This window comes from Pelodiscus sinensis, chromosome 2 (assembly GCF_052426305.1).
Source record: "Pelodiscus sinensis isolate ZL-2025 chromosome 2, ASM5242630v1, whole genome shotgun sequence".
Lineage (NCBI taxonomy): Eukaryota > Metazoa > Chordata > Testudines > Trionychidae > Pelodiscus > Pelodiscus sinensis.
The window spans coordinates 204665744-204690455 of NC_143053.1; the positions used below are offsets into that span (position 1 = coordinate 204665744).

The following is a 24712-nucleotide window of genomic DNA, read 5'->3' on the forward strand; positions in this document are numbered from 1 at the left end:
AAAACAGCTTAATAGGGAACATACGTGTACCAGAGCTTGGGGTGACGGCTTGTGGAATGATTCTTCCCATTAGTTGGAGAGTCTTTTGTTGCAGATTTACTCAACAGGAACTCTTGAAGTTTCTGCTTCACTTCTGTGCTTGCTACTGCCCCTAAAACACAAAAAGATTGAGAGCTCTTCCTACTCTCTACAGCATTGGAGGGAAAAACAAAAAAGATCCAACTGTTTGCTGTGAAAAATAATGAAAAATAGAAAGAGCCTTGGTTGAAATCATTGTCAAAATGAAAAAGAGCCTAAATAAGTGTTCACTTTGAAGGAAACATTTATTTCTGGGCCTAATCCAAAGGCCCACTAACGTTAATGGGAGCATTTAAGTTGATTGTAATAGGCTCTGAATCAGGCCCTTTCTCTTGTGAATACTTTCCAGGTGCAGAACCAACTCTTAAGTATCCCCAAATTATTATGAAAAAGAAATGCTGACAGAAATAAAGTATTACTGGGGGTCTCTGAGACAAATAATGTCTTTACTGACCTAAAGCAATGCTAATAGCACCTCAAACCTGTCCTCTGACTTCTACACTGACTCGAAACTCCCTACCTAAGTCTTTATTTTCAAGGGACTTTACTCATCTGGGTCTGTGATCCCAAAAGATTGCCTAAGCTCCCAGATAAGGACTGTGGTTAACAACTTTGCTCCTGACATAATGGAACATTCCACAGCAAGAGAGAAACTCACTTGTGCAGGAGACAGAGTTTTCTTGGAGGTCAGCTGGGAGAGCAGAACAAACTGCCACAGGATATATGTTAACTCCTTTAAAGCTCACACCCACCTTCCATTTCAAATGCAAAGCACACTTTTTTCAACCTTGTCTTTACTAATATAAACATAATATGTCATATAGTTATTAAAAAAATCCCCATGCAAAGTTTCCCATGGGGTGAGAAAAAGGAAAGAATTATCCATTGCTCAATTCAGTACTGGAAGCCACTCGGAAATCACCGTGATGGGTGCAAAATAAGAACTAGAACAGAACAGAGAAACAGGAGTTTTGAAAACACAATTTCAGAGTTAAATTTACCTTCAAACACTTGTGTGCAGTTCCCATTAACATGATGGGAGTTCCACTGAGTCTTTAGTTTTTAAAACCTAAAATGTACCACTGCTCAAGTGGTACTATTTTCCTTATAAATAAAAAGGCTGAGGAATGTGAATCACGTGGGCATGATATACTGATCTCTTTTGGTTTGCTCTTTATTAACTAATACTTTGTGCTCCTTCAGCTGCACAAGTACTAATGCTTCCCTGTGGCAATTATTACACTTTGAATCACTTCACATTTTTGATACCCTGAAACAACCTGGTTTTAAACTGACCATACTGAGGGGAATTATTTGTATCTGTCTCCCTCTAGTGAGCATCACATTCCAGCAACGTCCTTTCTATCTTTAATTTGCCTTGAAGCCATACTGGAGCTGGAAATGGAACTCTTGGACAGGAAGCTGCCTCAGCAACACTGACATGCCTGTCTGAAAAGAAAGAGTGATGTAACTAAAGCAGATATGCTCACTTGAGAGACTCTTAAATGCTATATATTAACCTTTTTGTCTTGAAACAATGTTCAAATGAATTTCTTTGCCAGCCAGCATCCTGCTGTCAGATAGTGCAGTCTGTATTAGGTAATAATGAAAATTCTCTGAGAGAGGACACCTCAAATGAAGTTTTATGCTTTCAAACTAGAGTATTTTATTTTTGCACAGGCAAAGTAGCTATCTGAGAGGAACACACACACACAGCCATGGGGCAACCCCACACTTTGGTACAAACTAGCAGTGTGGGCGAGTGGATGTAATCTGCTTTTTTGCAGGCACACCTCTTACTCTTGTGTCTGATTATTTTAGTGTTGAATAGGGCCACACTTATTAGCCTTGATCCTGGCTATTACCCATTGTAGAGGACGGGGAAGGATATATCATCTTTTTATCCTGAGTCCTGGTACAGTGACTCTTACTTTCTCGGCCTCTTTCTTTGCCTCTGAGAGGAGGAAGTTGCTGTTCCCTGCGATGTCTCTCTAGTTCTTGCTCCTGCCTCTGCTGCTCCAGTTTCTGCTCCTTTTCAAGGAGTTCTTGCTGTTGTTTGATGGCGAGGAGTTCCTGTTGTAACTTGCAAAGAACAAAAGACATGAGCAAATGCAGTCTGCAGTGCTGTCCAGGTCACTGTTGGCCAAAAAGCTCAGTTCAAGCTTGTATAAGAGCTTTCATCTGTGATCATATTATTCCATAACCCACTTTTCTATTCTTTCAAGTGGAATATTTTATCATCTGCCATTAAAACAGCTTTAATATCACAAAGTAGCTGAAGGCATTGGTTTTGCTTCGTTCTCTTTTGCCAGATGTGGGTATAACCTGCACATTATTCTCACTCTCTGCCAATGCAGCATCAAACTTTACTTGCTATTCTCAACTGGATTTGTCAGTTAATCACACCATAGACAGGCTCACCACATTAGCAGAGGGGAAGTCTGAGATATTTCAGAAAGGAAAAAAAAACACCAAGACTATAAACTCTCAGTCAAAATCTCTACTTCCATGTTTCTTCTGTGACAGGTTTAATCCCATCAATCAATTTCTTTCATATTCTGTGAGGCAGCCTGAAGAAGGGCAAAGTGCTAAATTTGCAGCACCTGTCCCCATTTTTGCAAACATCAGTCGCAGGTTGGCTGTCTATCTGATTTGAAGGCACAAACTCAAGCAGCTGCAAACAAAGCAGTCATAATTAGTTGGCAAATCAAAATGTCATCTACAAAAAAAGGCAGCCATAAAGAGGCCTAACTGAAAATTAAGTGAAAAATGGGGACTTTGAGGAAATATCCGAATGAGACAGAATATGCTAATTCAAAGAGCCTTGGTTTGCCGCCTGCATAGTACAACACTGCAATAGCCTCCACCAATTATGCTTGAAAATCTTCTTTTAATAGCTAAATGTTATCACCATCTAGCCCAACATGGTTTCCATCACTTCTCTATACCACGCACATGGGCAACAATAACCATTCACACTCCCTCTCTAAATCACAACGAAATGTCCAGAAGCACACCCTTTCTAGTAGTCAGCTGAGAATATTCAGCTGACGGTGGAGGAGTCTCAGGAGAAATGGAAGATTTTGCCACCTTTATGTGCTCCTGCAGCTGGGCCTGGTGCTGTCGAGTCAAGTTTTCATGCTGTTTCTGAAACTCTGCAATCAGAAGTTGTTTCTGAATTTGCTGTTGCTGCTGGATCAGGAGTAGCTCCTGCTGGAGCTGCTTTTCACGCATAATTGGATCCACCATGGGAACCATCATCCTGAGATCTGTTCGCAAGTCCAGTGGTGTGATGGGCTCCAACCCCACAGGAACCTCTGACTTTACATCCACTATAAAAGAACAACAAAAGAAAAATACATAAATGAATGGAGATAAAAATGAATTGATTCTCCCAATTGGGAGGAAAATAACTTATTTACCTTACTCTCTCCCCCCCCCACCACCAATCCCTCCAATTTATAGAGTTAGTGAAATACTTGCCATAGTAAGCCATATGCAAAATCTTGTGGTTCCCACCAGCCATCTAACACATCCACACGCCATCCTATTACTTTCCTCCCATTTTAAAAGAAATGTCACCCTGAGGAAGAATGAGAACCCCACCTCCTACAAAACATTGTGCAACCTGTCAGAACTTGCCCAATTTACCAACTCAGCATTATATAGGCTTTGTCTATGCTGGCACATGTTGTTGCCAAAAACTGCCTTTTAGTGGCTAGGGTTGCCAGGTGTCCGGTTTTGAACCAGACAGTCCGGTATTTGAGCTTTCTGTCAGGGAAACAAATTGAGAAAATATAAATGAGAAAGTATGAATGTCTGGTATTTTTTAACTAAGATGTAATGTAGATGGTGATGTAATGTCAAGTGTGTCCGGTATTTTTGTTGAAACCATCTGGCAACCCTATGCAACAAAACAGTGAGAGCTTTTACACTACAGTGTAACTTTAGTCAGGAAAAACACACAAAAAACTTTCACCCCTGCAGGTTACTTCTGCCTTTCCCACCCCCTTTATTGTCAATGAACAGCCAATGTGGACTTTGTTGTTTGTTTTGTGAAGAGAATTAGCTTCTGCCAGTATCCCACAATGCCTGCTCTGCTGTCTCTGCTCAGTGTTTTGTGATCTCTGCTGCCCTACAGACATGTGCCCTTCCTATTTCTAAGCTCTGGCAAATACCTGACAGCTGAGTGAGCTGCTCAGTTTGGTGAACAAAACACAAATCACTGGATTGCTTCTGTTCTTCCCTGAACTAGAAACACAGCAGCAGACAGACTGCTGCTGTAGGGGGAGGGCTGGAGAGACTACAGTACTGCATTGACATTCCTTAGCACGGAGAGCTCCCAGAGCTACAAGGGAATCCCAAGAAGCACAGGGATCATCTCTGTCTTCCCACAACACTGCATGTGGAATGCTTACCCACATTCCTTTGCTCTATCTGTCCACAGAGTTCTTGCAATGTGGCCATGAAATGTTCACAATGGGAGGCAGAAAAACTGGTTTGTCCAGTTTTCACCTTTGCTGACTTTTGCATGTCAACAGCACTTTTATCACCAAACCTTCCCAGTGTAGATATAGCCTTAGTTTAATTGGTGTGACATTACTGGGTATACAATTTGTATCAACTACATGATTAGTCAATAAGGGGAGGCTCTGAAGAGCCATAGTGGGGGTAGCTCCTGGACCTGGCACAAGCCGGGACTGTGCAGTTCTGGCTTGTGCTGGCTCCAGGACGGCTGTAGCGCTGCAATTTGAATGTAGTAAGAGTCCAGCAGCTCTTACTACATTTAAAATGCAGAGCTGCAGCAGTTCCAAAGCTGGCGTGAGCCAGGACTGAGCAGTCCCAGCTTGCACCAGCTCCGGGACCGCTGCGTCCCTGACACCCTTGCCTCCCCTCCTGTGTGCACCACTTTTCAGCCAGCTCCTCCCAGCACTGACTCCTCCCTTACTTACATCCCTAGTCACACATTTAGGCTGTGTCTAAACTGGCACAATCTCGCGCAAAAGCAGCCGCTCTTGCACAAAAACTTGCTGCCTGTCTACACTGGCCGTGTGTTCTTGCCCAAGTAAACTGACGTTCTAATGTATAAAATCAGGGCTTCTTGCGCAAGAACTCTGATGCTCCCGCTCAGGAATAAGCCCTCTTGTGAAAGAGCTCTTTCAGAAGAGGCCAGTGTAGACAGGCAACATGAATTTCTTGCACAAGAAAGCCCTATGGTTAAAATGGCCATCAGAGCTTTCTTGCACAAGAGAGCATCTACACTGGCATGGATACTCTTGCGCAAAAGCACATGCCAGTGTAGACGCTCTCTTCCGCAAGAGTTTTTGCATGAGAACGCACCAGTCTAGACATAGCCTTAGTATACTTGAGACACTTATTCTCAAAAGAGAAAGCTTACATTCAAACAGACTGACTATGATTTTACACTTACAGGTTGTACCTCCCTTGTCTCACTTGTCCTGAACAAGGGGAGGTTCTCCTATTATGGCTCATGCTGCCCCTGGTTAGGGCTCCAGCTGAGCCCCACTACTGCTTGCCCGGCTCTGGCTCCCCAGGCTGGAGCTCCATGGCTGCCAGGGCTCCGCAGCTTCTGGGGCTCCGTACCTGCCCTGGCTGCTAAGACTCTGCAGCCATCTCTTCACTGGGCCCCCTCCGTCAACACAGGGCTCCTGGCTGAGCTCCCTCCACTTCTGCCCTGCAACCTGACCTCCTTACACCTGGACTCTGTGTTCAAGGAACATATGTGGTTTTGCCAGACTACGGATGTTGCTGGACCAGAAAGTCCCGGTTAAGAGAGGTACAACCTGTATACAAATATTATAACATAATATATAATAATAATATATTATATAGTATGCAACGAGAGTCATAAATGTAGGAAGTACAGAAGAAGCCATACTTGATTATATGGGACAAGAATGGGAAAAATACATATTTAAAGTTTTGTGGTCATTTTTTAAATAGTGAACACATGCTTACAGTAAATAGAATCTGGCACATACAGGCAGTCCCCGGGTTACGTACAAGATAGGGACTGTAGGTTTGTTCTTAAGTTAAATTGTATGTAAGTCGGAACTGGTACATATTGTAGGGGAAACTCTAGCCAAACATTTCTCCAGAGCTCAGTTTTATTCTCCCACACCTCACTTCCCTCAGTCCTTTATTCTCAAGCTGAGGTGTCTGCTGAGAAAAACCGCTCCGCGTCTCCCTGGTCTGCTGTGGGGGGCGCTAGCTTCGCGTCTCCCTGGTCTGCTGGGGGGAAGCAGCTTGTGCGGGGTTGCCTCACTCCGTTTGTAAGTAGGGATCTGATGTAAGTCAGATCCCTGTAACCCAGGGACTGCCTGTACTATGCATTACTGATTATGGAATGAAAAGATCTGAAAAGATCTTGCAAAAAAAATGAAGTACCCCTTGATCTTTCCCAGAATTAAATCCAAGGATATGTACAATCTTAATGATTTTCACTATGCTATGCTGCAGGATCATTTGGGTTTTCATACCACCTGTGAGGGTAGAATTATCTGCTTCAAAAAGACAGAAGAACCTACCACTTGTGCTAAAAGAGAATCTCCATTAGTAACTAACAGCATAGTGGCTGAGCATTTCTGTTTCTATCCACTAAAGGGGAATTATATAAAAACACACTAATTAGTTCACTACAACTATTTTCACAGAAAAAAATTGAGCGAATATAAATATGTTGCAAAATGATGAGCTGCACATACTTTTATACATATTTTCTCTCAAGTTTTATTGTTCCCTTAGTTCAAAACAAAGAAGAGAGGGAGAGAATACCATAGAAACATTCCAGCAAACAGTAGTACTATGCTGGCTGTGAAAGCTAAAACTCACAGCCAACATATTCAGCAGAATTCTGAGCATATGCTAAAATCTGCTGAGAATACTTCAGCATCTCACACATGCTAAATATTTTTTTCATAATAGGAAGACATGAAACCCCAAATCTCTCCCTTTCATTCTATTCTGTTTCTGTCAGTAAACTGGTAACATCAAACATTTTGTTTTATTCCTTGAACAGTGATTGTAAACCTCAAAGTATAATTTGACTTCTTAACCTGCTATCCCAACAGATTGATTATGCCTAACCGCTTGCTTTTGTTCTGAGACTAATCACTAAATTGTAAAAAATCACCCTTAAGTTACAAAAACTACTCTTGATTATAAATAATTGCCTTAGACCAAGAGAAAGCAGCAGTCAAGAACCCAGCCTTTCATCCAAATTATTCAGCAGCAATCCACATTCCATTTGTCTAGACTAAATATAGCAGCGTTTATACAAGAAATCAATAGTGCTTCCAGAGATCAGAGCAGAGACATGAATATTTCATCAAACTCAGAAAGAAATGGCAATCAGCAAACTGACAGTTCTGTGTAGGTTGACTGGCCCTCCAGATAAGTCCCTGTTACTTGGACAATGCCTTGTCGCCTGCAAGCTACAATCTTATCATAGGCACTGTTCTATTTTTAACATTAATTGTGTTGTAGGTGACAAAGGCTTATGATGTTTAAAGTGGAGAGATGGATTTTCTTACATCTTCTGTGACAGGATAATAAGCCTCACCAGGAGCAATAATAGTAAGTAGAGCTGTGGAAACCCTGCGGGGTTCAGTTTGCAATAGTGTTTGCAAACTGAACCCTGCAGTTTGGCTTGCAGGCACTGGCTACAAACCAACCCCTTCATGTTTGCCTTGTGATTGAAATCCGATTATAACTCCTACCTCCCAGGAACACCCCACCTCTCTATCCCCAGGAAACCCCTATCTGGTTAGGGGGAGAAAGGGAATAGATTTTCTAACAGTGGAAATGTCCTCCTCTTTATTGGCAAAAAGTAGCAAACCTGAAACCCACAGTCAGTTTGAGGGGATTCATGATTTTGCTGCAAGGAATTCACATAACTTTAATATTAACTGCACACTTGGTAGCTCCATTTCAGCATGTTCAATTTAATCGCACTCACTAGTGGGGACAAAATCAATGAGCGGGGTATTCAGAAATAGGTACTCTGTAAATCAATCATTAATCAATTAATCATTGTAAAAAAGTGAGTATTTTCCTAAAAGTGAGTATTTTCATAAAAAGTATTGACAGGAAACATTACAGGTTGGTAGTATTGACTTGTGGGGGAATCTTGTTTCTTATCTGTATTGTTCACAGACATACTTGCTGACCTGTATTTTAAAATACATTTTGAAACTGGTGTGATTATATTGTTTTATTTTTCCAAATAAAATATACAGAATTTTAAAATATTGTGTACAGAATATTTAATTATTTTGGTGCAGAATTCCACCAAGAGTCATAGTGTTGTGATGTCCAGAAGCAGTGTATGGAGAACGTAGGAAAAATGGAATGCGGACAGAGGTTGCAGAAATGGGAGGGCAATGTGAGGAGGTATAGAAGTAGCAGGCCACAAGTGGGAGATGGCAGAACTGTGGAAAGATAGAGGAGAGGCTTGTGGGGATGAAACAAGAGAAGTAGGCTGAGGTAAGGTCATTGGGAGAGGATGCAGGCTGAAAATAATGCAGGCTAAATAAGAGCTGGCCAAGAAGGGAGACCTTTGTAATCATCCAGAGATGGAGTCCAAGGAGAGGGAGTCAGGAGCTCAGAGCCAGTTGAGGAAGAAATTTCTCTCCCTTGGGCAACAGAATTACAGGAACATTGCACACCCTGTAAACTAAAAGCAGTTCTGGCATGCTGATAAAGGGCCATTCAGCCAATGTAAATAATGGAGTGATGGGTCAGCAGTGAGGATACTGGAAAATTAAGTGAGCAACATGGTTTTGCACAGCCGGAGATAGAGGAAACATGGAGTCTGGCAAGAAAACTATTGCAATGATCCAATGTGAAATAGTTACACAATAATTCCTCATTTTGGACCTGTTCCTGAGAGAAGCAGAGTGCTCACAACACTCAGTCGCTTCAGAAGGAGCTATAAGTGCTCAGTGCCTCTCAGGAATAGACCTCCTACCTTGCAGAAGAGGGATGGACGTTTTAATTTTTAAAAGTACTGAATACATCAAGCCAGGCAATCCGTGGGCAATGAGATATGTCACAATTTAAAGGGATGTCCAGGACCAGATTCTCAGCTGCAATGGAGCAAAGTTGATTTACACCCCAGATGAGAATCTGACCCAAGACCTTAGTCACTAGAACTGAAATGTCATGATCAAAGGCAGCCTGGAGAGAATCTCATTTTAGTTAGCCTTCAAGTGACACTAGTATCTTCATTTAGGGCTAATGTTTAGGGTTTGTAATACAAGGGTTTTACAAAATGTTTGATTCCCTACCATGACAACTGGTAAGTGAAGGCACTCGTGCTGTAGACCATGAAAAAGACACTTACCAGGTTTCACTGTAATATTTTCCATAAGGAATTTTCATGAATGACATTTCCTCTACCATAGTCTAGCCTTTGGACATCAATTAAAAAATGGAAACAGAAAAAAACCTACAGTTTTCACACAGGGAGATTTTCAAAGCACAAATGGCACAATGACTTTCAATGGGGCTTAGGAGTTTTGGCCTGGGAAGGGAAAGCACAAGAAATTAAACAGCAGCTATTTTCTTCCAAAACATACATTTATGCTTATATCATCCTTGAAGGTCCATTGTGAAGTCTGAAATGTAAATGAATTACCAAACCTGATGAGACACTCTTTTGATGTTACAGTATCAAGGAGCAGAGTAATAGACTGGAATAGAAATGTATAACTCTCTTTGCTCTTCATAAGGTATCTTACCATGATTATACCTTTCCTCTCTTTCTTTTAAGAATTTGCATACATGTTATAAATGAGAAGTAAAATAAATGCAAAGAGCGTTTCAGGCTTTGATTTACCATTCTCTTATTTCCCAAGGGCCTGAAAAGGAAGCTCAGATAACCACAAACTTCTAAAATATCAGTGAGAGGCCTTGAAATGCCAACACTGAAGTAAAAGATAGCTGTCTGGCTGTTTTACAAATCAAAGACTATATTATATTGATTTTCTAAATTCAGTCTCTTTCTTTGTGAATATATTTTTGAGCTAAACAGCCATAACAAACCATAACACAAACATGAATGTCACATAATTTGCAATACCCAAGAAGTTGTTTTATTGTTTGCTATTACTTCACTAGTGAGTACTCAGCAAAAAGCACCATTTATCAACTTGCCAGTTCTCCTGCAAACATCAAGCCAACATCTTGCTGTTAACTAGCAGGGGTCAGAGGATTAAGGGCAAATGCACACAAGATGGTCCATTAAAATACAAAACAAATTCAAAATCTGTTCAAACCAAAACCATGATGATATGTTATCAAAGTCAGACCTGGTCTATATTTGGATTTCATGTTGCTCTAGTTATGTTTCAGCCAGTACTGTTCTTACCCACAGATTCTCTACACCTGCTGACAGATAGGACTGTTCATTTTTCAGGAACTGCCCTTTTCTTACAAGGAATCTGAATACAGTAGTCTTAATTCTAGATATTTTTCCTGCAGGCAAGATAACAATATGCCAAAGATAAATCTGGATATATTCAAATATATAGAAACTCTCTCCCAATCTTTGAACTTCCTTCATAGTTCCAATGTCCATGCTTCTCCATTGTGACAGCTTATTAATGATAATATAAGGTACACAGTATAAATGCTACATGTAGACACATCATATCTGTATCTACTTGACCAGATCGTGTCTACCCCCTGCATGTGTATGCAAGAAAGGACAGGGAGAAATGCAAATGGAATTACAGAATCTTAGAAATGTAGGTCTGGAAGAGGCATCGAAAATTAATTAAACCCAGCCGGTGCATGAGTCGGGATCAAGAAAATCTAGACCATCCGTGACAGGCTTTTGTCCAAGATGTTCTTAAAAATGCCCAATGGCAGATTCCCTGGAAGCCCATTTAAGTGCCACCCATTTTTTTTTTATAAAAAAGCATCCTTATATTGCTTTTTTCCTAATACGTAATTTAAATCTTCCTTGCTACAACTAAAGCCCATTACTTCTTGTTGTATCTTCTGTGAACCTGGGGAACAACTGATTGCAGTCCTCTTTATAACTATTCTTAAAATATTTGAAGCCTGTTATCAGATCCTCATTGTTTTCTTTTCTCTAGCATTCCTCAACTTTTAAGTACCTACCCCATGCAATGACCAGATAAAACTGTAGCGCTACTTTCCTATCTTTTCCTGATAAATACAGAAGACTGGATCTAATGTGACATCATTGTCTGCAGCACTAAAACAGACACACATCCCCAACTCAAGATAGTTTATCAATACCTAATGTGAAGTCATATACCCAGTTTTCAATCCATGTGACAGATGCGACAGAGTTCTAAAGCATGAATTAGACAAGAGTATATCACCTAGTGGTGTGTCTATGTTTATATATGCACCAATAAACCTTGATCCAAACAAATTCTTTTTTGAAAAAAGTAAAGTGACATACTGGCCACAGGCTTTTCCCATCCCCCTTTCTTTCAAACTATAAAAGGCTGTTATTTCAGCAGTTCCATGGTTCCCATCCCAAACTACTGCATGTAATCAAAGACAACAACAACCACAAAACTCTCCCAGTGACTTTTGGCTGAGCACTCTCAAGCAGTGGGGATAAAACTAGTTTCCATCAAAGCACAAAAATAAAGAAGGGCCAAGAATCTTCTAGAGCTGAGATCTCAAAGGAAGTATTATTGGAGTGAACTGGTAGCTGTGTCCCCTATTACCATGTGTTGTCAAATGCTGCTCATACAGTCAGCGGACATCTGTGACAAAACTGTGCACAAATAAATGTGATGTGCAAACATGGGCTACACTTTGTTGCCAGCAAATATGAGTGAGAGTCACATCAGGCAGCAAACTCAGTGCAAATCTGTCAGAGAGCTGCAGGTAATATAGTAATTTAGAAAAAAAATAGAAAAAGGCCCTACATACACTTTCCTAAAAAGCATATTTAGCAAACCTCAGCAGTTGTATGTCCTTGAGATCAGAATTTCCAGGTTATTGCCCATTGCACAGTGTAACTTAATGTGCCACAACTCACTGAGCTCACAACTCTTGAGAATTCATTATGCCCAGGAAATTAAAAAGGACACTTGATTATTTCAATGCCTTTAATCAATGTTTTTGGAACACCCTGATCTCTGACAAGCAGGGGACTAAACATCGTTTCTAATCACAGACACAGAAAGGGGAAGGAATTGAAATGAAGCGTCCCACAGAAGAGAAAAAAAAATCCCAACAGGAAGATAATCATACCCTTTTAAAGGTCTTTTGCAATGGAAGACTGGATAGACTGGTAATGAGATACTTATTGAAACCTGCACTGCTACCCGAAGAGTAAAGCACTTGTAGGTTAATTACTGTTTATATTTATTAGTAAAATATATAAATTTCATTGTATATTTTCTCTCTTCCTCTTCTCTATACAAAGGTATACAATATAAATGCAACAAGATCAGGATGATGGCAGACATATGCCGTGTCAGTTCTATATTTTTATGTGTGTTGAGTGGTGGAGTTGACATTGGGAAGGTAAATGTATTGCTGAAGCAAGAGAGGGGATTAGATAAAAGGATGGGAAAATTTACGGGTAGCCTGAAGGGGGAAATACTGGGGAGAGGGAGAGTAACAGGATACACCCCATCCCACAGATGGAAAGGCTTCTTGCACTCAGGCAGGACTAATCAGGCATACCTGCAGATAGGGTTGCCAGGAATGTTTCCTCTAATCTCTTCCATCCATGTGCAGAATAATTTTATGTGCACTGAGGCATGTGGGAATGTGCACCACCAATAAAAACACAAGACCTAGCTGTGGATGCTCTGCTAATCATATAGGCACCATCTGAATGATGGTCATTCTTCTAAATGATTGCACAAGCACACAACTTACAGGGAACACTGGCTGCCAGGCATCCAGATTTCCACCAGAACACTCGAAAAGGAATCCTGGTATCCAGTCAATGGTGCAGTGGGGCTAAGGCAGGCTCCATACTTGCTCTGGCTCCATGTGGCTCCAGGAAGCAAATGTTTGTCGACTAGTTGCTTCCCCCCCTTTGCTGCCTCTATCACTGCAGCTGAGCTCAGGCTGAGGATCAGTTGAGTATAGTGGCTCAGCAAAAGGGGAGAAGCTTAAGTAGCAGGCAGAATGAAGAGTGATAGGATGAAGAGCCGCAGTTTTAGGAGTGGAGTGGAGTGGGATGAAGGAGACAAACAACCAATGGCAATGGCAAGCAGTGGAAAAAATATACAGAGCTCAAGGTGCAGAGCGAGGATGATTTTGATGTGAGAAGGCAGCTACTGCTCCAGTTTCCCCTTAAGAGGGATGGGGAAGCTACAGGGTCCTGCTCTCTGGGAGGATCCCTCTAGGTCTGGGTCAGAGGATTACAGAAGAATGGAAGGCCCTGGCTTGCCCACTGCACCCTCTACAGCAGCTATCAGATACTACGGAAAACAATCAGATATTGGCTTTGGGATGGACCATATATAAATCAACTGATCTTTTCCACTGCTGGTGCTGATTTTTAAGAGAGGAGCTTCATTGTGAGGGATAACATGAAATGACACAAAATAGAGAGTTTAAAAAAAAAAGAAGCAAAATTAAGGAAGTGCCCATCAATCACCATGAACACTTAATGCATGCAACTGCCTCCTAAACATGAAGATATTTTGGTTTTACAGCCTCCAATTTTAAACCACAGCAATTTACAAAAAATAATCCCCAAAAAGTCTTCCACCCCTCCCCTACGTGGATTGCTTAAGGTAGAGAAAAAGAGAAACAACATATATTCACACTACTCAATCAACATTTTACAGGACTCTTTCCACTGCAAAGAGTGAGGTCTACTTGGCAAAGTCATACTTTGTGGGTTTTCTTCAAATATCAAATTACTTTCTTGAGTGGAAAAAAATATGAAGCTGGTGAGAGATCTAATAAATAGTTCACACAATTATGTGACTTATCTAGTTTCTCCAATCTATTATACTGTGTATCAGAATTCTTTTTCTAATTTGACTTCTCTGAACACATGAAATGATTTAGAGTTCTCTTTGCTCATATATTTATTTATTTTGCAAAAGATCCATTTTGCTTATTTAACACCAAGCTGTTTAACTGTTCTTTTTTAATTCAGACTATTCTGACGATAGACAATATTGAGCTCTAAAAATATAGTGATCCATTTGTCACTCAGAGGGAAAATAAATATTAAAATCTTTTTAATAACATAACCCAAAATTACTGTATATTATTAGCCATGCTCAAGAGTCCCTAAACCAGGGCTGGGCAAAATCCAGCCTGCAGGCCAAATCCAGCCTACCAAGCCACTGGATCCGGCCTGTGGATGCAGCAAGGAGCTCCAGGGAGGCTCCCTGATTGCCTTGCCCCACCTGCATGCCTCTCAGAAAAGCAGCTGCTGGGCCGTTTCTCATTCACAACCATGAGCCCGGAGCAGGGAGGACGGGGGGGGGGGGGGGGGAGGCGAGAGGGTGTGCAGGTTTCATGAGCTGCCCCCGCCCCCAGCACAATCCCATTGGCCAGTTTGGAAACAGGCAGCACACAAAGAACCACACGCCCCTCCCCTCCAGCTTGTAGTTATTCATACACTCACATGGCCGCTGCAGCTTGTGCAGCAGTGGGGTAAGCAGAGAGGCTGCCTCAAAAACATGCTGGGCTGCTGACCAGGAGTCACCCAGGTAAGTCTCCTGGCAAAGCCTGCCTCTGGCACTTTAGCCCCTAGCTCCCCCAACCCTCTGCCCCGCACTCCTGCTTCCCCGATTCCATATAACTCAAACCCTCTGTCCCTCTCCTGTACCCATGCCACCTCCCAAAACCCCTGCACCCCAGATAACTCAAACCCATGCACCCCAGTCCAGTGCCCTAGGTCACAACCACCTCTTTCACCCTAACTCCTTCCCAGACCCTTCTGTACCCTAGTCCCTTACCTCCAAGCTCCCTTCTGCACCCAACCTCCATCCCAGATCCTGCACCTCCTCCATTAATATCATGGAAGAGTGTGGCCCCTGACCAACTTCCAAAATGTTCAAGCCCATCCCCATCAAAAATTATTGCCCACCCCTGTCCTAGCCCAAATAAATCTATGGATAATATCCACTGGAATGTAAAGCTATTATTTTAGCCACTAGAGGGAGTCCATTTTAAGTTAATAAAATACGTATTTAGAATTAAGACAAGAAAACACAGAGGAATGCAGACAACCTCCCTAGTTTTTATCAAGATAAATATGGAAAATTTAATAAAAATTGGAAGTCTTTATCAAAAATGAAGAATAATACTGAATTTGTATGAGAAATGTTTCCCATGAATAGAATTTCTTTAAATACAATTGTTCATGTGTGTCTGTAAAGTGACTAGGTTAGTCTAGAATGATATTCTAATATTCCCGATGTCAAGACACTGCCCCAGATTTCCATTTAAATTAGTGGTTTTTTTTCCCATAACTTGGCTTCAAATCACTTCCATGAGTCTCAGTTCAGCTGTTTTAGATGTACTCTCGCTCATCTAACAATTGTAAACATGGCAGGTTGTCTCCAATTTACTTCTGATTCAGTTGTCTTGTGAGCAAACCCAGTTTTGGTTTTAAGATGCTGGGTTAGAAAGAAATGAAAATTTTGCTTCAATTTTGACAAAACATTTGACTTAGTAATTTTTAATCACCAAACGTAAGATTTCTTTCGTGATGGCAGCTTTCTAGGTACTGCTGAATTAGATAGGGAAATGACTCTAATTCTGAACAATCACAAGTAATGAAAAGCAAAATGTTTGTATGTTCTATAATACTCTATAACCTAATTGACCAGACAAATTAATCACTTCTAACTATATAGAGAAGCAGTTACATTAAATGAAATAACTCTACAGAACAATATTGTACAATTCTATTAGGAAATAATAAATAAAGCATCACATCCGATTAAGATAAATTGATAAAAAGAAATTATTACTCATTAATTGGCAATATCAATTTCCTTCTTTTTTCCTCTTACCTGACAGGCACCGAGTCACTTCAGTAAGAGGATTTGGGGTAGCTTTTCCTCAGACTGTCACTAGAGATTCTTTTCCACAGCAGGATTATCCATTACTGTAACACTGCAGAAGGACTGATCATAAGGGGCTTCCATTGATTTTAGTAGGCTTTAGATCAGACCCACTATGAATACTCAGGTTGGGATTTTCAAATGAGTTTTAGTGGATTAGACACCTACAATTAAAATGCATGGATCCCAGCCTAATCCACCATACATTGAAAAAGCTATATACCACATAAAATTTCTAACTAATATTTCTAGGTTGTTTCTGGTCTGAACTAATAGTTAGATGGGCCCATCTTAATATAGCTCATTGTAAAAGGAAATAATGTTAATGGAAATTGTAACCTAATTCAACAGGTCATATTATAATATACAAAGGCCACAAATAGATAAGAATTGCTATTTCCTCACTCTCAGGACAGCCTCAACAATTGATGGGACCTGCCTCACAATCCCTAACAGAGTTATTATAGCCAATACGGTACACCAAGATTTAGGTGAGGAACTAAATGGAAGTAACTGCTCTAAACACCAGTCATCTAAAGCCTGTGCTGCGAGACATGAAGGCCTTTTTTAAAAAGATGAGGTTACATGGAGTCACAATTAATGGCTGGGCTTCAATTAAGCAAGAGGAAGTATGGGTCAGTGGTTAGGGTGGTAATTTAGGACTTAAAACTTGGCTTATATTGCCTAGTCTCTCACAAACTTCCTGTGTGACCTGGAGAACGTTGCTTAGTCTCTGTTCTCAATGTGTAGAATGAGGATAATGCTTCCCTATCTACAGGTATGTGGTAAGTATAAGTACATGAAAGATGTTCATGAGCTCTGATACTACAATAATGAGGACCATATCAGAATCTCAGAGAAACCCAGCCACTACATTAATAGGACCACTTTGAGATGGGTTGGTTGATGGTGATTTGGTATTTAAACTAGAGGGCTAAGCTCTAAAACTGTGGATGAGGTAATAGTTCTAAAATGATGTTTATTCATGAAATCCCATCAGTCAGCAGATACCCCCAAAAGATCACATTAAACCTTGATTATCGAACTGTAGCTGATAGTGCTTCCAGAAGGTATCTGGGGAGCAGAAGACAAGATATTTTAGAAGCCATATGGGCTGTCAAGAGGCTCATGCCATGACTCCAGAAGTTTTGAGGAGGGAATCAAAGATGGCAAATAGCCTTGTGACGGGGCAAACCTGCCCCGCACTGAGCAGGAGGAAGGGGAGCCCATTTATTGGGCAGAACACGCCCCTCCCCCACAGCCCTACTGGGCATGCTCGGAGTGCAGCCTCGCTATAAAAGACTGCTGGGCTGCTCAGTTGGGGCAGACCGCTGGGGAGGCAGGAGCTCCGGCCCAAGCTGCAGGCCCGCCGCCGGACCTGCCGCCAGATCCAGAGCCGGAGGAGGCACCGCTGCGGCTACCACCAACCCTGGGGCGAGCACGCCCCCAACACCGACGCCCGGTGGCCGTCCGCCCCGCTGCAGAAGATGCCCCTGTGCCCCTGCCCCAGGGACAAGACCGCCGGACGAGGCTGCCGCCAGCAACCCAGCATCGCCAGGTGGGACCTCCGTCGGCTGCCAGATTGGGGGTAGGAAGTAACCCAGGGCAAGGGGCCGGGAAACCCCCCCCAGTGGGCTTAGCATGTTTTGGGGGAGGACCCCCCGCTGAGCCGTTGGTGGGAACCACCCACCACCATTAGGGCCCTGGGTTGGGGTCCGGTGGAGAGGGAGGGCCCGGACCCCCCTACCCCACCCCGCAGTACTGGACTAGGCCGCTGGGCCTGCCGCGAGTGCTGGACTAGGCCGCTGGGCCTGCTGCGAGTGCTGGACTAGGCCGCTGGGCCTGCTGCGAGTGCTGGACTAGGCCGCTGGGCCTGCTGCGAGTGCTGGACTAGGCCGCTGGGCCTGCTGCGAGTGCTGGACTAGGCCGCTGGGCCTGCTGAGAGTGCTGGACCAGGCCGCTGGGCCTGCTGAGAGTGCTGGACCAGGCCGCTGGGCCTGCTGAGAGTGCTGGACCAGGCCGCTGGGCCTGCTGAGATTATAGATTAGGCCCTCAGGCTGGGGGTCAACGCTTTGTCTCCCAGGGGAAAGGGGACGGAGGCGGGCGGTGCCCCGCCACAACTGGTGGAGAATGTGGGTGAGATCCCCCCCCTTGAGTAAAAGGGGGCGCAGAGAGGGGTTTCCTTTTGTTTTGGGGTGCTTTAAAAAAAAAAAAAAAAAAAAAAAAAAAGGCCAGGATTTTAGTCGGGCAGGTGCTCGAGGGGGCCCGGGAGAAGATGGGCCCCCGGAAAGGTACTAGGGAGGCTGTGGGGCAGCTCCTGAAGAGTTTGCCCAAGGAGGACAGGGAGTGGATCCGGCGACAGGGGCCCAAGACGTTGGGGCAGGCGGTAGCCCTATTGAGAGGGCACTGGGTTGGCGGAGGAGCCCGGAGGGGGGCAGGCCGCCCAGGGAGCCGCCAGGGAGACCCCGGGAAAGAGAGGGGCACCCCCAGGGCCTGTAGCTATGGGCAAGTACTAGTAGCGGGGGTGCAACCGCAGAAAGAAGGGGGGACAAAGATACTCATCCCAGTTAAGGTGCAAGGGGAGGAGACCACAGCCTTGGTGGATACGGGGTGTGGACAGACACTGATAGAAGAAGACCTAGTCGGTGACCCAGAGCAATGGGGGCCCCCGGTGAGAATGCAGTGTATCCACGGGGAGGTAAGGACGTACCCCACCGCTAAGGTGAGGCTAGCGATCGGGGCGCACGAAGAGAGGTGCAGCGTAGGGGTAGTCCCCCGACTGGCTTACCCCGTGGTAGTGGGGCGGGATTGGCCCCACTTTTGGACCCTACTACAGGGCTACAGGCGAGGGGACCCCGAGGGGAGAGGCCCAGAACAGCCACAGGCAGCGCTAACAGAACTGCCGATGGAAGAAGACCCCGGGGAAGGGACCTCAAGGGGGGCCAGGAGGGGAGCCTCACAACCCTCTCGAATTGACGCCCCCCCCATAGATCCCCAAGAAACTGCTTTCTCCCTGGATGGCGATTTCCTAGAGGAACAAAGGAACGACCCAACCCTCAGCCGGGCCTGGGAGCAGGCGGGAGGACCCGAGTCGAGGGACCGGGCCCCCTTAGGGGGGCCCCAAGGCCCGAGGTTCGAGATACGGGGTGACTTGCTGTACCGCCTGACCCAAGACCCGCAGACCCAAGCCGAGATCTGCCAGCTGCTGGTACCTCAGCGGCTTCGGACGACGGTATTGCGATTGGCCCACGATGTGCCCTGGGCAGGCCACCTGGGCCGGGAAAAAACATTGTGCAGACTAGCCCAGCGGTTCTTCTGGCCGGGAATACATCATGCGGTGAGGGACTATTGTGCATCATGCCCCGAATGCCAGCGGGCTAACCCCGGAGGGGTCCCCCGAGCCCCGTTGGTCCCTCTGCCCGTGGTAGGGACGCCCTTTGAACGCATAGGGTTGGACTTGGTCGGGCCGCTGGAGCAAAGCGCCAATAAGAACAAGTACATTCTGGTCATTGTGGACTACGCCACTCGATACCCAGAGGCGATTCCCCTCCGGGTCACGACAGCTCGCGCCATTGCTGACGAACTTTTAAAGGTGTTCGCCCGGGTGGGTCTCCCGAAGACAATCCTAACAGACCAGGGGACCAACGTAACATCCAAGCTGATAACGGAGTTGTGCCGCCTACTGAACATCCATTCCCTGAGAACCTCCGTGTACCACCCTCAGACGGATGGGCTGGTGGAACGGTTCAACAGGACACTGAAGTCAATGTTGCGGAAATTCGTCGACGACGACCCCCGACAGTGGGACAGATGGTTGCCCGCTCTTCTCTTCGCTGTAAGGGAGGTCCCCCAAGCCTCCACGGGATTTTCCCCATTCGAATTATTGTATGGCCGACGACCGCGGGGAATTCTGGACTTACTGAGAGAGACTTGGGAGGGACAAGAGAGACGCGCCCAGGGGACCATCCACTACGTGTTACAACTACGAGAGCGGTTAGAAGAATTGGGCCGGCTAGCCCAGGAGAACCTGCGGACGGCGCAGGAAACACAAGCACGCCACTACAACCAAAAGGCGAAGATGCGGAGCTTTCAACCCGGGGATCGGGTGTTACTCTTATTGCCCTCCTCGGAGTCCAAGCTATTAGCAAAATGGCAAGGACCCTTCGAAGTCGTGCGGAAGATCGGGCCAGTCGATTACGAGGTGAGGCTACCAGGGCGGCGGAAAGATTTACGAGTGTACCATGTAAACCTCCTGAAGGCCTGGAGGGAGAGGGAAGCAATGATGATCACCCCCTTCCCCCCAGAGGACGAGTTGGGACCACAAGTGGGAGCCTTGAGGGAGAACCCCCAGGTAGAGGTTGGGCAAGACCTAAAGGAGGGACAAAAGCAACAGCTACAAGAACTCATAGCGCGATTCCCACATGTGTTGTCCGCTAAACCAGGAAGGACCCCGTTAATTAGCCACCACATTGCCACAAAACCGGGGCAGAAAGTACGGGACAGTCACCGTCCCCTGCCCAGGAAGATGTGGGACACCGTGCGCCAAGAACTAAAAGAAATGTTGGCCCTAGGGGTGGTGGAAGAATCCCGCAGCGAGTGGAGGAGCCCCATAGTGCTGGTCCCCAAGCCCAATGGCTCAGTGAGGTTTTGCATCGACTTCCGCAAGGTGAACGCCATCTCCCAGTTCGATGCTTACCCCATGCCCCGGGTAGATGTATTACTAGAACGCCTGGGGAGGGCCAGATATATTTCGACCCTGGACCTCACTAAAGGATATTGGCAAATCCCGTTGACACCGAGGACGAAAGCCAAAACAGCATTCCCAACCCCTTTTGGGCTCTACCAATTCACGATGATGCCTTTCGGACTGCATGGAGCCGCTGCCACATTTCAGCGGCTGATGGATCAAGTCTTGGCACCCCACAATGCGTATGCAGCGGCGTACATCGATGATATTATTGTGTACAGCGAAGGATGGGAGGAACATCTAACCCACTTAGAGGAGGTATTGAAGGCCCTAGGGGAAGCCAGGTTAACAGCGAACCCGGCCAAATGTCACCTAGGGAAAGAAGAGGTAACCTACTTGGGGTATACGGTGGGGAAGGGACAGGTGAAACCCGTAATAGATAAAATCCAGGCCCTCCGAGAATACCCCACTCCCACCACGAAACGACAGGTGAGGCAGTTCCTGGGGTTGGTGGGGTATTACCGGCGCTTTGTCCCTAACTTTTCCACCATAGCAGCCCCCCTGACGGACCTGACCAAAAACCAACACCCGCGGCGGGTAGAGTGGTCAGCAGAGTGCGAGAGGGCGTTTCAGACCTTGAGGGACCACCTTACCCGGGGACCGGTATTAGCCCAGCCGGATTTTGACAGGCCCTTCATCCTACAGACGGATGCTTCCGAGGTAGGACTCGGGGCCGTGCTATCCCAGGAGGTAGAGGGAGTAGAACACCCGCTGCTATACTTAAGCCGCAAGTTGTACCCGAGGGAAACCCGGTACTCCACCATAGAGAGGGAGGCACTGGCCGTGAAATGGGCCGTGGACGCACTAAGGTATTATTTACTGGGGAGTACTTTTTTGGTAGTGACGGATCACGCCCCTTTAAGGTGGTTGCAAACAATGAAAGACACCAATGCGCGTATCATGCGCTGGTACCTAGCCTTGCAGCCATATTCGTTTCAGGTGGCACACCGACCAGGGAAGGTGCACGGCAATGCAGATTTTCTTTCGCGCATAGCTCCTAAAGAGGAGCCACCCGAAAGAAACCTTTTAAGGGGGGAGGTGTGTGACGGGGCAAACCTGCCCCGCACTGAGCAGGAGGAAGGGGAGCCCATTTATTGGGCAGAACACGCCCCTCCCCCACAGCCCTACTGGGCATGCTCGGAGTGCAGCCTCGCTATAAAAGACTGCTGGGCTGCTCAGTTGGGGCAGACCGCTGGGGAGGCAGGAGCTCCGGCCCAAGCTGCAGGCCCGCCGCCGGACCTGCCGCCAGATCCAGAGCCGGAGGAGGCACCGCTGCGGCTACCACCAACCCTGGGGCGAGCACGCCCCCAACACCGACGCCCGGTGGCCGTCCGCCCCGCTGCAGAAGACGCCCCTGTGCCCCTGCCCCAGGGACAAGACCGCCGGACGAGGCTGCCGCCAGCAACCCAGCATCGCCAGGTGGGACCTCCGTCGGCTGCCAGATTGGGGGTAGGAAGTAACCCAGGGCAAGGGGCCGGGAAACCCCCCCCAGTGGGCTTAGCATGTTTTGGGGGAGGACCCCCCGCTGAGCCGTTGGTGGGAACCACCCACCACCATTAGGGCCCTGGGTTGGGGTCCGGTGGAGAGGGAGGGCCCGGACCCCCCTACCCCACCCCGCAGTACTGGACTAGGCCGCTGGGCCTGCCGCGAGTGCTGGACTAGGCCGCTGGGCCTGCTGCGAGTGCTGGACTAGGCCGCTGGGCCTGCTGCGAGTGCTGGACTAGGCCGCTGGGCCTGCTGCGAGTGCTGGACTAGGCCGCTGGGCCTGCTGCGAGTGCTGGACCAGGCCGCTGGGCCTGCTGAGATTATAGATTAGGCCCTCAGGCTGGGGGTCAACGCTTTGTCTCCCAGGGGAAAGGGGACGGAGGCGGGCGGTGCCCCGCCACAAGCCTGTAAAGGCAATTGTTCTGGAAAGGAGAAATGCACGCGGCTTGTGAGGAAGAAAGGAGGAAAGGATAAATATGTAGTAGAGGAAGCCCTTGGGTTGTTTTCAGAGGAATTCAAATGAGAACAAGAGCAGAAGTTAGGGGCTGTGAGTTAGGATTGAAACGATAGGTGAGACGATAGGTGCAATGGGAGAGTGGTAGCAGTGGGAGTGTAGTTGTGGGGCTTGATTACAGAATCAAAGGATTGAGAAGAGGGTACAGAGCTCCAGGAAAGTCAGGTTTAAGCATTGCACTGATGGGTGGCTATATAAAACTATAGGATAGATACACTTCACATGTGTATATAATTAAATCTCTATCCTTTTTAAGGGTTTACTCATCACCATATAAATTGACCTGAAATATACCATAAATTAAAAAAGCATAGTTAAACCTTAATCTTTCAGTCACTCCTTTACATCTCCAGAATCCTTAGATTCATTAGTGCAAGACTGTAAATCAGGGCTACTCAACTTTGGAAGCCCAAGGGGCCATAATAATACTTACAGCACATCTTGAGGACCGCAGCTTAAGTGTGGTTGCATATACATGCAAATAGCTTCCTTCAAACTGATGGGCATAAATACAAAAATTAAGGCAAGACTATACAACACACAGGCCCCATTTAAGTCAGTTCTGCTGACATTAATAAAATACAATATTTACTCGATTTCAACCCTTATGACAGCACTTTTAATGAGCAATGACAGTTCAGGAATTTAACGACTAAAATGCATATCAGCAGAAGACCACTATATTGACTACTTTTTTGTTCTGGTTCCACTGGCAGGCCGCATATTGAGCCCCACATAAACCCAAACCACACCATGGGCCACAAACAAACAGGCCATGCAGCCCACAGGCTGCAAGTTGAGTAGCCCTGCTGTAGAATATGTAAAACCTGGGTTTAGAATTTGCAAAAGGAAATTGCAGACACCATTGAAAATTCTTTAGAGAAACCAAATTCAATTCTATCAAAGAACTTCTAGATTATCTGAGTCCTGATCTTGCTCAAACTTCCATTGATTTCCATGAGATAATAACTGGGCCTTTATTCAATAGATATATGATAAAACTGGACTGCATGGAGAATACACTGAGAACGTGAAATCCTGAGCACTGTTGTAGCTATATTGGTCCCAGGACATTAGATGATGGGATATTAGAGAGACAAGGTGGGTGATTTTGAGCAACTCTTGGGGGATGATATGTCTGGAATGCTCATTTACAAGCCAAGTTCCCCAGTCTCAGCATTTGACGGCAGATTATTTGCAGTTACGCTCATGGTACTTTTCAGAAAGGTGCTTTCCTTAGCTAGGTCATGTTAAATCAACATGCCACATCCAAAAGACATTAGATCAGAATTTAAAATCTTCATTGTCCATTTTGGAATATTTAGCAAAATATATTTTGAATTTTGGGTGAACAGTCAAAAACCTAGAAGCCTCTAACCCTTCGATCTTGATCCCATTTCAACAAGCAATCGCGTCTGATAACGTCTGAAAACTAAACTTAGTTTTCCAGCCAAAGAGACATTGCCCACTGATCACACAGATTCTTTTTACAACATAGCCTAAAGTGGAACTTCTGTTACTTAAGAGGAGCTAGTTTTCCCTCAGACATATTTTTCTGTATAAATTCCATCATCAAGCAGCTTGATAAATAAACACACTAAGCAAGAAACTGTTTGAGTAAACAACAAGAGTCATGCGGCGGAGGTTTGGCGCTTCCTTGCCACTGATGGACAGACAAACTGCATGCCACACACTTAGGGTGACCAGACAGCCTAAAATTATTAAGACCAATGTTAAGGGCTTCGTCTTATATACACAGCTATACCCACCCTTCTCCTGAAAAAAGTGTCCTAATTTTTCACACTTACTAGAGTATTTGGTTAA

The 24712-nt window shown here is 45.3% G+C and overlaps 1 protein-coding gene across 6 annotated transcripts in view; it reads right to left on the bottom strand.

The window, feature by feature from the left end:
- LOC149525420 (histone deacetylase 9) overlaps nucleotides 1-24712 on the bottom strand; it is a 408190-nt gene that overhangs the window by 136375 nt on the left and 247103 nt on the right. For 3 of the 6 annotated variants that reach the window (XM_075922253.2, XM_089776663.1, XM_089776665.1), the window contains exons 4-6: nucleotides 3169-3410; nucleotides 2010-2160; nucleotides 25-151 (exon numbers count right to left, since the gene is read on the bottom strand). In XM_075922253.2, coding sequence (XP_075778368.2) covers nucleotides 25-151; nucleotides 2010-2160; nucleotides 3169-3410 — 520 coding nt within the window. The remainder of the gene's footprint in view (nucleotides 1-24; nucleotides 152-2009; nucleotides 2161-3168; nucleotides 3411-24712) is intronic. The other 3 variants (XM_089776664.1, XM_089776666.1, XM_089776667.1) reach the window with 3 other exon arrangements.